Genomic DNA, 17233 nt, shown 5'->3' on the forward strand with positions numbered 1-17233 from the left:
ATTTTCCTTATACTATCTTGTTGGAATGTTTACTGCAAGTAAATAATAGGAGCTCTGAAAACTAATCAATCAGACTTGTGTCCTTGTATATGTGTTTTTTTGAGTATATAGTGTCTCATGTCTGTGTCAGGGACATCGTCACGGAATATGCCCCCAGTCAGAAGCCTCTCATACAGCCAAATCAAATATCATGCTTTGCACTGATGAGGGGCAACACCCCCAAACACATGTCTGCAAATTGATATACTGGTTTGGCTTTCATTCTAAGTCATATGACAAGGCTTGTTAAAGAGTTGATATTGACTTTTTGGATTGCTACTTTCAATAGGTGGCACTAGAGTCCAAGTCATTTTCCTCCCTGAAGAGGCAATTTGCATATTTAATTTCCCAGAGGACCATTGCATGGCCTAGAAGTCTCCTTACACTGGAATGTCAGGCATTTCCCTCTCCACAAGGAAAAACGTTACCCCTTAGACCCCAAATTATGTACAGTTACATCTGTTACTCTCGTATGACTCTGTAGAGACCATTCACAGTGTAAGTTGTAAATATTCAGAAAAAGATAAAATTAAAGTTTTCATATCTTTCGAGATGAGAAGATGACATGGGCTTATATTGGATTTTTTTAGGGGATGTTCTAATGGAATAAAAGGTAAGTACACATCTGACTATGCTCAATAATTGGTTACTAAAGCCTCGCTTTGGTGGTAATTCTGGAATAATTTTGTGACCCACAACATTTCCTATCTGGAATTTTCAGAGAAATATAGTAAAGCTGAGTTATAATGTGACAAATCTGTTAGGGATGACAATAGAAGATTCCCTGGACATGGCCGCCCTCATAAAATACCAGCAGCTCTTAGAGGACAAGAAGTGTGCATTAAAAGCTGACATGAAAACCAAGTACGTCCCCATCCAGAGGAAGCAGGAACTGGACATCAAGCTCAGAATCGCCTTACAGGAAAGAGAGGAAGTTGACTTAATCAACCAGAGATTGCTGGACAGGTATTTCTAATAAATTATGGATGCTGTGGGATTTGCTTAGTACCATAGTCATCAAAATGGCTTTATATTTTTAATCAAAATCTGTGGGTTTTCTCTGTGCTGCAGAAAATATTTTCTCTTCTGATAGACTAGGGACTAAGCATCAGGACACTAACGCAACACAAAAAATACAGCAACTAAAACTGTTGTCCTAATTGGTTGTCTAATTTTCACTTTTAATGTCTTTAAAAATAAGCTTAGAAGAGGAGAGATAAGTGTTAAATACACAGTAATCAGAAGGAGTGTGTGACTGATGGATTGACTGGTAGCTCATTCTGTAGTCTGCTGTGTACTATAACCCATAGAGATCGGTCTCCCTCTAACCAAACTTTCTCCTCTCTAATCCGTCCTGAATGTGGCAGCCAGGGTCGTATTTCTGTCCAGCTTCTTCACCGATGCCTCCACCTTGTGTCAGTCATTGCACTGGTTGCCCATACGCTACAGAATACATTACAAACTTATCTCTTACCCACAAGGCTCTCCAGAGTTCTGCAGCACCCTACATCTCCTTCCTACCCATGTTCTCCATTCTGCAACTGATTGAAGACTAACATCCTCTATAATCCAAACTTCTCAATTCCGTCTCTAAGACTTCTCTTGTGCTGCGCCAGTTTTCTAGAATGCACTACCCTCGAAAGATCCGACTAATACCTAGCCCCCATATTTTTAAGCGTGCTTTAAAAACACATCTCTTTATACAGGCCTATCACCGCAATTCACTAACCTAACTCTCTCCTGTTCCCTCTTTCTAAATTGTACTCAGAATCTGCTCCTTCCTATTCATCTGTGTCCACATCCTCCATGCACCCAATAGCACTTGGTGACTGTACTTAGACAGATACTGGCTGGTGACCGGATCATGCAGCTTATTTGAATACCCTATTTATTATAATGATGGCTGGACCATACATGACAAGCACATTTTACCTATTGTGCCCCCCACCCCTATTTCCTTATAGATTGTAAGTTTGCGAGCAGGGTCCTTCTGTAATTGAATAGTTACTTTGTATTGTCTATACATGTCCCCGCTTAATTGTAAAGTTCTGCGAGAAATGTTAACGCTATATAAAATTGTTATTTATTATAGAGACTAAAGAAGCCAAATAGTTCACATTTTTCAATGAAACCCAATTGAAAAAAATTATTTTTAGCCCAAAATGCTTCCATTGAACCCCCTTGCACAACGTGATGTAAGTGTACATCATAGTCAGGGTGCATGGGTATGGAGCAGGCTCTGGCATTTGCTGGTTGTCAATTCTGACGTATGCTAAGTACAATCTCCATGTGCAATATTCCATTTCAGTGCACTGTGACAGTGCGCTCCCTCACTGGCTCTAATGAGAAGTGACGAGCCAGCAACAGAGCGCACTATCAGTATGCATTGAAAAGTCGAAAACTCAGCAAGTAGGGAGAGCAGAGACCAGCTCTGCCCCTGAAACAAGCGCACTGTCACTATACATTGAAAAGGAATATAGTGCAGGGAATGCATACTGAGCATATGATGGAATTTACAACTGACACATACTCAGTATAGCAGGTCCCCAAAACTGATGTCCGTGACAACACATCATTTCAGGATGATGATCACAGTCCCGGCCACCTGATGACGTCCTGTTTGAGTATCCCAGCATGCAATTTCGATTCTCAAACAAAACGTCATCGGAGCGGAAGTGAAAAAAAACGTAGAAAGGGAACTGTAGGAACTTTTTAATTAAAGTGTGTTAGAAAAACAATTAGATTATTACATTAAATAGACAGACATTTAGGATTAAATCAACTTTAGTTTTGGACCACCCCTTTAAAAAAAATGCCCCTGAAGGTGTCCATATTCATTAAATGGAAATAGAACCAAGCCAGTAGACACATATAGGAGCCATATATACCGTGCCAAAGACAGACGCAGCAGACTCCGCTGTCCCTCCATTGTCTGCCGTTCTGTGTGCTGTGTACGAGCTGCAGATCTCGTGATCAGACTCGCAGCCTCTAGTCTTCTGTGTTAGTGGTCATTATCAGTCATGCCTGTGAAATGAGTGAATAAATGAAATATACTGTAAAGAAAAGAAGATGCGGCCCCCTTATACGTAAACCTGTACCCTAAAACTAAGCTTCTTTATGTTTCCTTACTTCTTACAGTTACAGGAAGAAAAGAGCCATTGCGGACACAGTTTCCTCCTGGGCAAGATCAGATAAAAGTCTTTCTCTTTATGAGACATTAGTGCAAATGTTATCAAAAGAAAGTGAAATAAAAGGTATTTACCATAAATTATCTCTTGCAGAAGTCTAGGACAAAAACTGGACAGTCCTCCGTATTGGAGGTTCTTCAAGTCAGGAAACTCTGTTTTGTATCTACAGCAGAAATCTTAGGCCCACTCTCTAATTTCTCTGCCTACTGGTGGTTTGCAGTGGCCGGGGTCTGCACAAGAAGCTGACCCCACTCCATACACAGCAGATGTGTGCTGTGTTACACAGCCAGCACCTTCCTCTAATAGCAGCAATCAAAGCTAGTTGGCAACATAAATGCCAATGGCACTCTCTGATCACATCATGCGGTTATTTCACATCCTTCCAAACCCTCCTGCGATGTCATGGCAGCCGGAGGCCTACGAAAGGCCGACTCCGCCGCCATCTTTGGGTTCCCATGAAGCCCAGCCATAGGCATTAATTAACCTTTATGTTTAACGCCATAAAAAGAAAAAATCAAAACACCAGAATTGCCATTTTTTGGGGTCACTGCACCTACCCCTCAAAAAAGCAATAAAAAAAATAATAAAAAGGTCTCCTTTCCCCTAATTATTAATAGATAAAAAAGTTTGCTTGCCCCACAAAACAAAAACACACTTAAATAATGTCTGTAAAGCGCTGTAGAATTAATGGCGCTATATAAGTAAGTAAAATAAATGGAAAAAAATCTCCACCAAGATAAAAATATACCGGTAAATGTTACAGATCTCAGAAAAAAGCGACACTAAGCAAAGATTTGTTTTTTTCAAAGTTCTGATTTTTTTTTTTAATCATTAAAACTAAAAATAAAAGCCATCCAGTTTTATTATTATCGTAAAAGGCTGGACTTAAAAAAATCATGTTTCCTGGCAGTTTTTTACTCCGGAATTAACCCCTGTTAAAAAATGAAACCCAAAAAAACAATGGTGGAATTGAATTTTTTTCACTATTTCACCTCACTCAAAAAATAAGTTATGGCTCTTGGAGGAAGGGAGGGGGATTACTGCTGTGCAGAATGCTGGGATTTTTGATGTATTGGCCTTGTCCAAAAATTGGCAGTTTTGGCAGACGTGTCCACGCCCCATTTCGGCTCTTCCCCCAACTCTACCCATTTTGTCAGAGCTGATATAAATGGGCTTGAAAATGTCAAAAGTCGCAACATTTTTATGCAACTCCATGTTGAACAAAAATTTTACAACTTTTGTGTCTTAAAAGCCTTGATGAATCCGCCCCTATGAGGGCATGTGCCCTCAAAATTATCTAAAAAATGTTTAGACAAGCTCTCTGCATAAAAGAAGAGGTTTGCTTGGTTAGTGCATTTTATCACAACATTGAAAATCCAAGAGTTATTCCCACCTCATAGAGTGGAGGCATACGTCTGAGGATATGCCATCGCTTTATCATCTCAGGAACACACCGTTATTAGGAATGAAGGGGCTACAACACGTTTTCAAAGTTTTCCCTTCACATCAGCGCTCCTGGACCCCCAGGGACTGTATCATGGCCGTGTTGAAATGAATGAGGTCGCTGTACAACCAGTGACGGGTGCGCAGGACTCTCCATGCTGAGTATTGCTGGTCCTACTGTTCAATACTTGCCACATGTCTTTACTTTACCATCGTTCTCCTATAAAATGATATCCTCCAATGGCTTCTATCCTGTATTCTCACGATCAGTTGATCCCCTCAGAATCAGTGCCGTCACCTTGTGTCTTTAATAAAAGCCATAAAGTTACATTTACAGTCAGACATTAGTCATATCTCCTGACATGACATGTTTCAACAATCGCTGACCCTGTTTCATCCTGTAGATGACGCTACTTCCACAAATATATTTGAGGATCTGGATCCGAGGAAGAACCGGGAAGCAGAAGCTTTGCTGGAATATGTGGAAAGGTACAAATGTTCTTGCTATATGGTGAAGGGGCTCCACATGGTGCACAAGCCACACACCTCCCATGTTTTTAGGCCAGATCACCCATTAACGTTTTATCAACCCTAATACAGTCATAAGAAATTAAAAAAGGATAGAGACAAAATAAGTATCCCTGTGTGTAAGTACGGAGATTGTCTGAGATTGGGATTATTTTCCCATATGGATTCTATTTCATGGGTACAATGTAGGTTATATGTGTTAGGACTGCAATGGGCTCTGATCCTTCACCAAAATCAGCATTATTACAATCCATATCAGATCACAAATTAGAATCAGTACAGAAAAAACTGCAGAGAGTTTTTTTTTATTTTAGGTCCCACAATGAGTTCTGCGTATTTTCGATGAGCAAAAAAACGCCGTGTGTAACAGTTCCAGCAAAGTGGATGAGATTTATAGAAATCTCATGCTCACTGTCATTGTTTGACCCTGCGTAAGCTGACCTGCAACATGCCAGTGTCTCTTTTGGATACTCTGAATTTTCTGGGTAGATTTCACCCTTTAGTTATAGGGTGTTTGACTTTAGGAGTCAAGTGCAAATATATTACTAAAGGGAAGTGCACTCTGATAACTCTGGTGTTTGCTGATCTCAGAGTAAAGGTTTGTGCAGACGACTGTATTATCTGTCCGACTGCTATCCAATAAAACTTCTTATCGTACTCCGAACCGATGTTATGCTATGGGGCTATGCACATGTCCGATTTTTTCGTTAGAGCGAGACTGTCCGAGGAAAAATATCACTGCATACCCGAGTTTGATCTGATATACGGATCGCACTCTGTCATGCAAGTCACTGAGTCCGTAGAAACCATCGGACTGCACACAGATGGCATCAGAGTGCAGTCCGATTTCCTCGGACGGATAGGATAGAGAAGATGGAGAAATTTATTTTCGCATCCTAGAGAATCGGATATTATACTGACACTCAGATCAGCGTTTGATCAGAGTGTGATTTGCATAGTCGAAACGATTCTCTTGAATGAGAGACTATACGGTCATCTGCACCTGCCCTAAAGCCGGTCATATCCTACACCACGTCTCCTGGTGTACTGGCCTGTCTCCCGGTAGCGCCTCCAGCCTCTGGACACTGTGCTGACAGACACAGCAAACCTTCTTGCCACAGCTCGCATTGATGTGCCATGCTGGAGGAGATCCCACAGGAGACCATCCGCAACCTCATCAGGAGCATGTCCAGGCGTTGTAGGGAGGTCATACAGGCACGTGGAGGCCACACACAATACTGAGCCTCATTTTGACTTGTTTTAAGGACATTACATCAAAGTTGGATCAGCCTGTAGTGTGTTTTTCCACTTTAATTTTGGGGGTGACTCCAAATCCAGGCCTCCATTGGTTAATAAATTTGATTTCCATTGATGATTTTTGTGTGATTTTGTTGTCAGCACATTCAACTTTGTACAGAACAAAGTATTCAATGAGAATATTTCATTCATCCAGATCTAGGATGTGTTATTTGAGTGTTCCCTTTATTTTTTTGAGCAGTGTATTTTGCTGACCAGTCTGATGTCAGTCTAGTGGCCCGATAAAATGTCATGTCACTGTCCAGTTCCCAATCCTGCGGAGTCTCCTTCTCACAAGTTCATGGTGATCCCTACTGCGGATCGGGCTGAGAACAGATTATTTTAGGAAGCATCACTCACAATTCAGACGTTTATTTCTCATGGGATGAAAACTATTACAGACAAAGAAAACCTGGTGTACGGCTAATTAACCTTATTAAGTGAGATGCCCGTGTGGCGGATGATCCGTGTATTTATCTGAGCACTATGTTATTCTCCTAGACCGCTCTGACATTGAGTTTGTGCTGTGTCCTCCCAGATTTAATGAGCTGTTTGTTCATGGCCAGTACAAAGCTGCTGCAGTCTATGCCGCACACAGTCCCCGAGGAATCCTCAGGAATATGGAGACGATGGAGAGATTTAGAGGTAAAAAGATAAGAGTGATATACGGCTGATGTATTACGAAACTGCAAAAAATATAGCAAATGCAGCAACTCCTGTAATGCAAGCAAGTGTACGATCCCCAGAGGCCGGTGTTCAGCGGCTTGCTCCATATTCCCCAACAGATATTACCCTAGAAGACTGGTGTACCATCAATGGATAAATCCGTCTTCACAAATCTCCCCATTTTATCCACTGTACACAACTAACATTACAGAAGGAAGTCTTAGGCCCTGATTCATCAAAGCGATTACACCAGAATTCTGTTGTAAAGAAAAGTCGCAAAATTTTTGCACAATGTGGAGTTTTTGCGACTTTTGGTGTTTTCACGCCAGTTTCAGCAACCTCTATCAAACTGGGCAGAGCTTGGCAGGATTGGGTTGCGATGGAGCTCGACGACACCCGTTCGTCCAATTCATGATGAGCTGGGGCGTATCTAACGCCAGAAACCTTACTCCATTCCCTGACTGGAGTCAAAATTTGTGGCGAGACGCACACCTCTTATCAGATTCTCTAGATTCATTAAGATTCTTAATGAATCAGAAGCGTCAGACTTGAACATGCTGGTCTTGATGAATCGGAGCCTACATCTTTTTATAGGCAGTGACTTAAAACACAGACAGACATCTCCTCATATCTTGTTCTTGACCGCCATGCTTTGGCACATGAGCAAGACACATTCACAGTGTAGGCTAATTTGGTTCTCTGTGTGCAATAAAACACACCTACTAGGCCTCAGTCATTGCACTGTTCACACTTACCAATTATTTATGACCATATTGTGTGCAGGAACACTTCTATTAGAGAATCTGCACACAAGGTACTATACTATTATCGTATGTGCACACCACGCACTATACTATTGGGGTATGAGCACACAGAGCACTATATTATTAGGGTATATCCACACAGAGCACTGTACTATTAGGGTATGGGCAGTAAATTATTATTGTAATGTGCACACAGAGCACTACATTATTAGGGTGTATGCACAGAGCGTATTAGGCTATGTACACACAAAGCACTATACTATTAGGGTATGGGCACACAAGGTACTATACTACTAGGGTATGTGCACACCACGCACTATAATATTAGGGAATGGGCACACAGAGCACTATATAATTAGGGTATATGCACACAGAGTACTATTGTCACATAGTTACTAGGGACTGTGGGCACCTACCCAGGAGATCAGCTGAACTGATTAACCCTTGCACTGCCAGCAAGGAAAAAACCTGCACTGTTTAATAAGATGATGAAGCAGTTCTAATCAGTGCAGGAGTTCATGAAACCAGACGCCACAATCTTCTGGCCCCTCTCTGTCGCATTATCCCGGAGTACTAAACTATTAAGCTATGTACACATAGGGTACTATACTATTAGGGTATGCTCCTGGTTTTGCCATCTACAGCTTTTCAGTTTATGATGTTGATAGTACCCCAGAATGCACCCTTTTCAATATAAGTGTAAAATGTTTGTTAATTCTGCTGCAAAATGAATGTCCCTTGTGGAAAGGTCTGGTGACAACATAGCCTTACCCATGAGCTGTAATCAATAACACAGCTATCACATTTTTGTGTAGCACAGACCAGTCTGATATATAGAACTAGCTATTGAGCCCGTTCTACGCCCGGATGGCGAGCATTTTTATTGGTATATGGTCTCCCATCCTGGTATTTGTGCTCCCCAATCCTGTTCCCCCATCCTGTTATGTGCTGCCCTCATCCCTATCCTGGTATGCATGGAACCCCTCACCCTCAATCCTGGTACGCATGGCACCCCTCACCCTCAATCTTTGTACGCATGGCACCCCTCACCCCCAGTCCTGGTATGCATGGCACCCCTCATCCTCAATCCTGGTATGCATGGCACCCCTCATCCCCAATCCTGGCATGCATGGCGCCCCTCATCCTGGTATGCATGACTCCCTCATCCTGGTATGCATGGTACCCCTCATCCCTATCCTGGTATACATACAGTTATATGAAAAAGTTTGGGCACCCCTATTAATCTTAAGCTTATTGTTTTATAAAAATTGGTGTTTTTGCAACAGCTATTTCAGTTTGATATATGTAATAACTGTTGGACACCGTAATGTTTCTGCCTTGAAATGAGGTTTATTGTACTAACAGAAAATGTGCAATCTGCATTCAAACAAAATTTGACAGGTGCATAAGTATGGGCACCTCACCAGAAAAGTGACATTAATATTTAGTAGATCCTCCTTTTGCAAAAATAACAGCCTCTAGTCGCTTCCTGTAGCTTTTAATGATTTCCTGGATCCTGGATGAAGGTATTTTTGACCATTCCTCTTTACAAAACAATTCCAGTTCAGTTAAGTTTGATGGTCGCCGAGCATGGACAGCCCTCTTCAAATGATCCCACAGATGTTCAATGATATTCAGGTCTGGAGACTGGGATGGCCATTCCAGAACATTGTAATTGTTCCTCTGCATGAATGCCTGAGTAGATTTGGAGCGGTGTTTTGGATCATTGTCTTGCTGAAAGATCCATCCCCTGCGTAACTTTAACTTTGTCACTGATTCTTGAACATTATTGTCAAGAATTTGCTGATACTGAGTGGAATCCATGCGTCCCTCAACTTTAACAAGATTCCCGGTGCCAGCATTGGCCACACAGCCCCAAAGCATGATGGAACCTCCACCAAATTTTACTGTGGGTAGCAAGTGTTTTTCTTGGAATGCTGTGTTTTTTTGCCGCCATGCATAACGCCTTTTTGTATGACCAAACAACTCAATCTTGGTTTAATCAGTCCACAGGACCTTCTTCCAAAAAGAAATTGGCTTCTCCAAATGTGCTTTTGCATACCTGAGCCGACTCTGTTTGTGGCGTGCTTGCAGAAACGGCTTCTTTCGCATCACTCTCCCATACAGCTTCTCCTTGTGCAAAGTGCGTTGTATAGTTGACCGATGCACAGTGACACCATCTGCAGCAAGTTGATGCTGCAGCTCTCTGGAGGTGGTCTGAGGATTGTCCTTGACTGATCTCACCATTCTTCTTCTCTGCCTTTCTGATGTTTTTCTTGGCCTGCCACTTCTGGCCTTAACAAGAACTGTCCCTGTGTTCTTCCATTTCCTTACTATGTTCCTCACAGTGGAAACTGACAGGTTAAATCTCTAAGACAGCTTTTTGTATCCTTCCCCTGAACAACTATGTTGAATAATCTTTGTTTTCAGATCATTTGACAGTTGTTTTGAGGAGCCCATGATGCCACTTTTCAGAGGAGATTCAAACAGGAGAACAACTTGCAAGTCGCCTCTTTAAGTAGCTTTTCTCATGATTGCATACACCTGGCTATGAAGTTCAAAGCTCAATGAGGTTACAAAACCAAAAAAAGGGCTTTAGTAAGTCAGTAAAAAGTAGGTAGGAGTATTTAAAACAAGAAAATGATAAGGGTGCCCATACTTATGCACCTGTCAAATTTTGTTTGAATGCAGATTGCACATTTTCTGTTAGTACAATAAACCTCATTTCAAGGCAGAAACATTACTGTGTCCAACAGTTATTACATATATCAAACTGAAATAGCTGTTGCAAAAACACCAATTTTTATAAAACATTAAGCTTAAGATTAATAGAGGTGCCCAAACTTTTTCATATAACTGTAGTACCCCTCATCCCTATCCTGGTATGCATGGCCCCTCATCCGAATCCTGGTATGCATGGCACCCCTGACCCCCAATACTGGTCTGCATGGCACCCCTCTTCCCTATCCTGGTATGCATGGCACGCCTCATCCCTATCCTGGTATGCATGGTACCCCTCACCTCCAATCCTGGTATGCATGACACCCCTCACCCCCAATCCTGGTATGCATGGCACCTCTCACCACTAATCCTGGTATGCACGGCACCCCTCACCCCCAATCCTGGTATGCACGGCACCCCTCATCCCCAATCCTGGTATGCATGGCACCCCTCATCCCCAATCCTGGTATGCATGGCACCCCTCATCCCCAATCCTGGTATGCATGGCACCCCTCATCCCCAATCCTGGTATGCATGGCACCCCTCATCCCCAATCCTGGTATGCATGGCACCCCTCATCCACAATCCTGGCATGCATGGCACCCCTCATCCCCAATCCTGGCATGCATGGCTCCCTCATCCTGGTATGCATGGTACCCCTCATCCCCATCCTGGTATGCATGGCACCCCTCATCCCCATCCTGGTATGCATGGCACCCCTCATCCCCATCCTGGTATGCATGGCACCCCTCATCCCCATCCTGGTATGCATGGCACCCCTCATCCCCATCCTGGTATGCATGGCACCCCTCATCCCCATCCTGGTATGCATGGCATCCCTCATCCCCATCCTGGTATACATGGTACCCCTCATCCCTATCCTGGTATGCATGGCCCCCCAGATCCCCTAATCCTGGTATGCATGGTACCCCTCACCTCTCAATGCTGGTATGCATGGCACCCCTCTTCCTCCAATCCTGGTATGCATGGCACCCCTCATCCCCCTATCCTGGTATGTATGGTACCCATCATCCCTCAATCCTGGTATGCATGGTCCCCTCACCCTCCAATCCTGGTATGCATGGTCCCCTCATCCCTCATTCCTAGTATGCATGGCCCCCTCATCCCTCAATACTGGTATGTATGGTACCCCTCATCCCCCAATCCTGGTAGGTGTGCCCCCCTCATCCCCCAATCCTGGTATGTGTGGCCCCCTCCTCTCCCAATCCTGGTATGCGTGGTACCCCTCATCCCCCAATCCTGGTATGCGTAGTACCCCTCATACCCCAATCCTGGTATGCATGGTACCCTCACCCCCAATCCTGGTATGTGTGGTCCCCTCACCCCCAATCCTGGTATGCATGGCCCCCCTCATCCCCCAATCCTGGTATGTATGATACCCCTCATCCCCCAATCCTGGTATGTATGGTACCCCACATCCCCCAATCCTGGTATGTATGGTACCCCTCATTCCCCAATCCTGGTATGTATGGTACCCCTCATCCTCCAATCTTGGTGTACGTGGTCCCCTCATCCCTCAATCCTGGTATGCATGGTCCCCTCACCTCCAATCCTGGTATGCATGGTCCCGTCACCCACCAATCCTGGTATGCATGGTACCCCTCATCCCCCAATCCTGGTATGCATGGTACCCCTCATCCCCCAATCCTGGTATGCATGGTACCCCTCATCCCCCAATCCTGGTATGTATGGTACCCCTCAGTCCTGGTATGCATGGTCCCCTCACCTCCAATCCTGGTATGCATGGTCCCCTCACCCACCAATCCTGGTATGCATGGTACCCCTCATCCCCCTAATCCTGGTATGCATGGTATCCTCTGCACACATAAAAAAATAAAAATAAACACTTATACTCACCTTTCTTCCCTGTGCTCCAGCGCTGCTGTGTCCTGTTCTGCCGTAGGCCGGGGGAGGGGTGCGGCGGCGGAGCACCGCGCTGTCCGGCGCCATTTTGCTGAAGACACACTGTAAATGTGTCTTCAGTAAAATGGCGCCGGATAGAGCTATGCGCATGCGCTGATTCCGACGCCTTCACTCCGCCCCCTGGTCTCCGGCCAGAAAAGAGGCGCCGCAGCAACGCTCCTCCCGGTCATGTAAGTATGGCTCCAGAGATCGCGGTATACGTTCAGTGTCTACGCATACCGTGATCTCCGGTGCCATACAACACTCCTCTTACCTGTAACAACTCCATGCGTTCCTCAGTCTGGAGCCAGACTGCGCGTCGCGCATGCGCAGTCTATAAAGACTTCAGACAGAGGGACGCTTAGCCGATTATATTATAGATATCAAACATCTTACACGTAACCAATAACTGGCTGCATCGTATTTGAAGCTCCAAAAAAAAGTGAAATGGTGAAAGTCCTTTGATCCAGCCATGTTGTTTTGTTATAATTTGAATATATCTGGATTATTGGGCTTTATCATGCAATGGATATGATTAGATTTCCTTTCATCTCCAGCTGTTGTGGTTGGTAAGGACGATTTGTCTCCTTTAATGATGTTCTTTGAGGCTCTTATGGAGTCCAGCTGCTCAGCCAAGCATCCTGTAAATGCAGCGCTCACACTGGAAGCTACTAAGTGTGCTGTCTCCTATGATAAGATGGAGCTGATTGTTCACTGGGTAACGCAACAAAGGTAAGACATAGTTCTGTCCGAAGGCAGATGTGTTGTATGTTTAAGACTGGGCTCAGGCAGGAATATGAAAAATTAGGCTAGTCACGTCCTCAAACCTGATTGTGTGCTCGTCCGCTCAGTGGCCAAACAATGGTTTGGTTGATCGTTGGCCAGCAGCTATTCCTCCTGATTGTCCCATACATAGGAGTGTTTGCTCTCCCAAGCGCTCCTGTTTGCTCTCTGGCGGCAACTGCTCTTTTACACAGCAAAAATTTCGGCAATGTGATCCTTCTGTTGCCCTACATCATCTTTCAGGGCGGCGCATTGGGGCCCCCATCCACTTAGACTGTTGTCCAGTCCAGTCGATATCAACAGGTGCAGCCAACGTTAGTCTAAGGTATAAGGGGTCTGAAGTTTGCAATGTCCAACTATTGCTCAGGGTTAGTGGCTCTGCCCCATTGCATATCATTTAACTACAAACTATGTTTTATCTGATACATGGAAGTCTGGATGTTTTGTCCAAGGCCAGGTTTGCCGTATTGGATGTTATTCTTATAGTTTCGTAATGTATGACATTGCATTGGTTAAAATCATTGGTTATACGTGGCACCCCTTGGTTTTAGTGGGCATCCTACAGCTTTCCAGAGCGTAATGCTGGTAATCTGTATCAAGTCTTCATATACACCATACAAGTCATTGTCCCCAGTTCATCAAGACTGGTGCTTTTCATGCCGGTTTTGATCAGGGGATGGGGTGGAGTGCGAGGCACCCGATTCCTTAAAAAGCGCATGCCTCTTAATCAGGCGAAGTGGCGTGCACCTTCATGTGCGCATCGCCACAGATCTTACTCCAGTTAGTGACTGGAGTTAAATTTGTGGCGTAACGAACGCCGCCACTCGTCATCAATTTGATGAGCGGGGCTGTCACGCCCCAGTTCCGCCCACTTTGTCAAAAATGACTTGGAAACACGAAAAGTTACAAATTATTTGTGCCACTCTTGAAAGCTTTTATGCCAGAATTCTGGCATAAAAACTTTCATGAATCGGGGGTAAAGTCTATAATATTGGTCCATAAGAAAAAACAGTATAGTACTGCCCCTTCCATCCCAAGAGCCACCCAGGGCCAGCCATTCATCCTCAGCCTCTCAAACTAGCGGAGCTAAAAACATTGCGAGCACTTTATATAGCACCAACATCACAGCTCTTCATTACAGAAGAATTAATTCCACATGCCCAATTTTGCAACCAGAAATCAGTTTTAGAGGGGCTAGAAATTCCCCAGCCTGCCTGTTATAGCATTTATTATTATTGGGGGTAAATGGGTTAAATTCAGCTTTACATTGGACAGTCACGGCTTATTCCTAATTAATATGATTTACATAAGTCATTGTGTTTTTCACCTCTCTGTTTCAGGATAACAGTCTCTGAAGCTCTAGGGGATGTAATTTGGGATTACGGAGAGAGAGAGCCTTACCACAAGGTCACATGCCTGGCATTGGCTCAGCTAATCTACCGAAAATGTCCTAGCCTCCGGAAGGCTGCTCTCTGCATGTGTGTACAAGGTCAGATCCAAGGGGCGCTAGACTACACCCATCAGAGTAAACGCTTTTTATTAGGTATGAAATTATTTTTTGCATTTTAACTTTTATCAGAATTGCAGAATTACAGAAGAGACAAAAAATAGAAAAGTGATTGATCTGCTTCTGTTCTTTATGTAATATATTATTTTATGAAGAATAGTTTTGTATATTTCCCTCAAGGTATTCATCCGTCCATCGTTCCTCTTGACTGTGTATAACATCTCATGGGATAGACATGGTTGGCCCAAAAACTGGAATAGTTTCATAGTTTTAAGGTTGAAGGTAGACTTCGAGTTCAGCCTATAGCCTAACATGTTGATCCAGAGGAAGGCAAAAACCCCATGGGGCAGACATTAATAGCTCCATATTAGGGGAAAAATTCGCACTGCTCATAGCCGGAAGTGCAGAAGTAGATGGAGGAGCTGGCGACGCCGCTGCTCGTGCAAAACGTGTTATCACACCTACAGGGACGTGATAACATGGAAAGAGAACCAACTAGTCTGGGGAAACTAACACCCCATCAACTAGTCAAAGCCCTAATTAGCATTCGAAAAGTAGAGGTTAAAACTACTTTCTTTAATAGATTTCAGTGAATAGCATTATACTGGGCTGGTTAGGTATTGGATTTAGCCATATATACACTGCTCAAAAAAATAAAGGGAACACTCAAATAACACATCCTAGATCTGAATAAATGAAATATTCTCATTGAATACTTTGTTCTGTACAAAGTTGAATGTGCTGACAACAAAATCACACAAAAATCATCAATGGAAATCAAATTTATTAACCAATGGAGGCCTGGATTTGGAGTCACCCCCAAAATTAAAGTGGAAAAACACACTACAGGCTGATCCAACTTTGATGCAATGTCCTTAAAACAAGTCAAAATGAGGCTCAGTATTGTGTGTGGCCTCCACGTGCCTGTATGACCTCCCTACAATGCCTGGGCATGCTCCTGATGAGGTTGCGGATGGTCTCCTGTGGGATCTCCTCCCAGACCTGGACTAAAGCATCCGCCAACTCCTGGACAGTCAGTGGTGCAACGTGACGTTGGTGGATGGAGCGAGACATGATGTCCCAGATGTGCTCAATCGGATTCAGGTCTGGGGAACGGGGAGGCCAGTCCATAGCTTCAATGCCTTCATCTTGCAGGAACTGCTGACACACTCCAGCCACATGAGGTCTGGCATTGTCCTGCATTAGGAGGAACCCAGGGCCAACCGCACCAGAATATGGTCTCACAAGGGGTCTGAGGATCTCATCTCGGTACCTAATGGCAGTCAGGCTACATCTGGCGAGCACATGGAGGGCTGTGCGGCCCTCCAAAGAAATGCCACCCCACACCATTACTGACCCACTGCCAAACCAGTCATGCTGAAGGATGTTGCAGGCAGCAGATCGCTCTCCACGGCATCTCCAGACTCTGTCACGTCTGTCACATGTGCTCAGTGTGAACCTGCTTTCATCTGTGAAGAGCACAGGGTGCCAGTGGCGACTTTGCCAATCCTGGTGTTCTGTGGCAAATGCCGAGCGTCCTGCACGGTGTTGGGTTGTGAGCACAACCCCCATCTGTGGACGTCAGGCCCTCATACCACCCTCATGGGGTCGGTTTCTAACCGTTTGTGCAGACACATGCACATTTGTGGCCTGCTGGAGGTCATTTTGCAGGGCCCTGGCAGTGTTCCTCCTGTTCCTCCTTGCACAAAGGCGGAGGTAGCGGTCCTGCTGCTGGGTTGTTGCCCTACGGCCCACTCCACATCTCCTCGTGTATTGGCCTGTCTCCTGGTAGCGCCTCCAGCCTCTGGACACTACGCTGACAGACACAGCAAACCTTCTTGCCACAGCTCACATTGATGTGCCATCCTGGATGAGCTGCACTACCTGAGCAACTTCTGTGGGTTGTAGAGTCCGTCTCATGCTACCACGAGTGTGAAAGCACAACCAACATTCAAAAGTGACCAAAACATCAGCCAGAAAGCATTGGTACTGAGATGTGGTCTGTGGTCCCCACCTGCAGAACCACTCCTTTATTGAGGGTGTCTTGATAATTGCTAATAATTTCCATCTATTGTCTATTCCATTTGCACAACAGCATGTGAAATTGATTGTCAATCAGTGTTGCTTCCTAAGTGGACAGTTTGATTTCACAGAAGTTTGATTTACTTGGAGTTAGTTATATTCTGTTGTTTAAATGTTCCCTTTATTTTTTTGAGCAGTGTATATTAATGCTACTAGGCTGGAGGGCATGGGGGACCTGACAGGTTCCCTTTAAATTTCAATTGCCATTTCTCAGCCCCAGTCTCCAGGTTACATAAATCCTTCCATAATATTAAATTATCCTGCTCCATGTTGATTATCCTTCAGAGTTTAGT

The 17233-nt window shown here is 44.2% G+C and overlaps 1 protein-coding gene across 2 annotated transcripts in view; it reads left to right on the forward strand.

Annotated features, from left to right (window-relative positions):
• Positions 1–17233, forward strand: part of CLHC1 (clathrin heavy chain linker domain containing 1) — a 36327-nt gene that overhangs the window by 6649 nt on the left and 12445 nt on the right. For both annotated transcript variants that reach the window (XM_073672286.1, XM_073672287.1), the window contains exons 5-10: positions 804–1005; positions 3178–3293; positions 5075–5159; positions 7033–7139; positions 13126–13300; positions 14692–14894. In XM_073672286.1, the coding sequence (XP_073528387.1) occupies positions 804–1005; positions 3178–3293; positions 5075–5159; positions 7033–7139; positions 13126–13300; positions 14692–14894 (888 nt within the window). The remainder of the gene's footprint in view (positions 1–803; positions 1006–3177; positions 3294–5074; positions 5160–7032; positions 7140–13125; positions 13301–14691; positions 14895–17233) is intronic.

This window comes from Phyllobates terribilis, unplaced genomic scaffold (genome assembly GCF_046119375.1).
Source record: "Phyllobates terribilis strain yellow unplaced genomic scaffold, ASM4611937v1 Scaffold_3__8_contigs__length_932513732, whole genome shotgun sequence".
NCBI lineage: Eukaryota > Metazoa > Chordata > Amphibia > Anura > Dendrobatidae > Phyllobates > Phyllobates terribilis.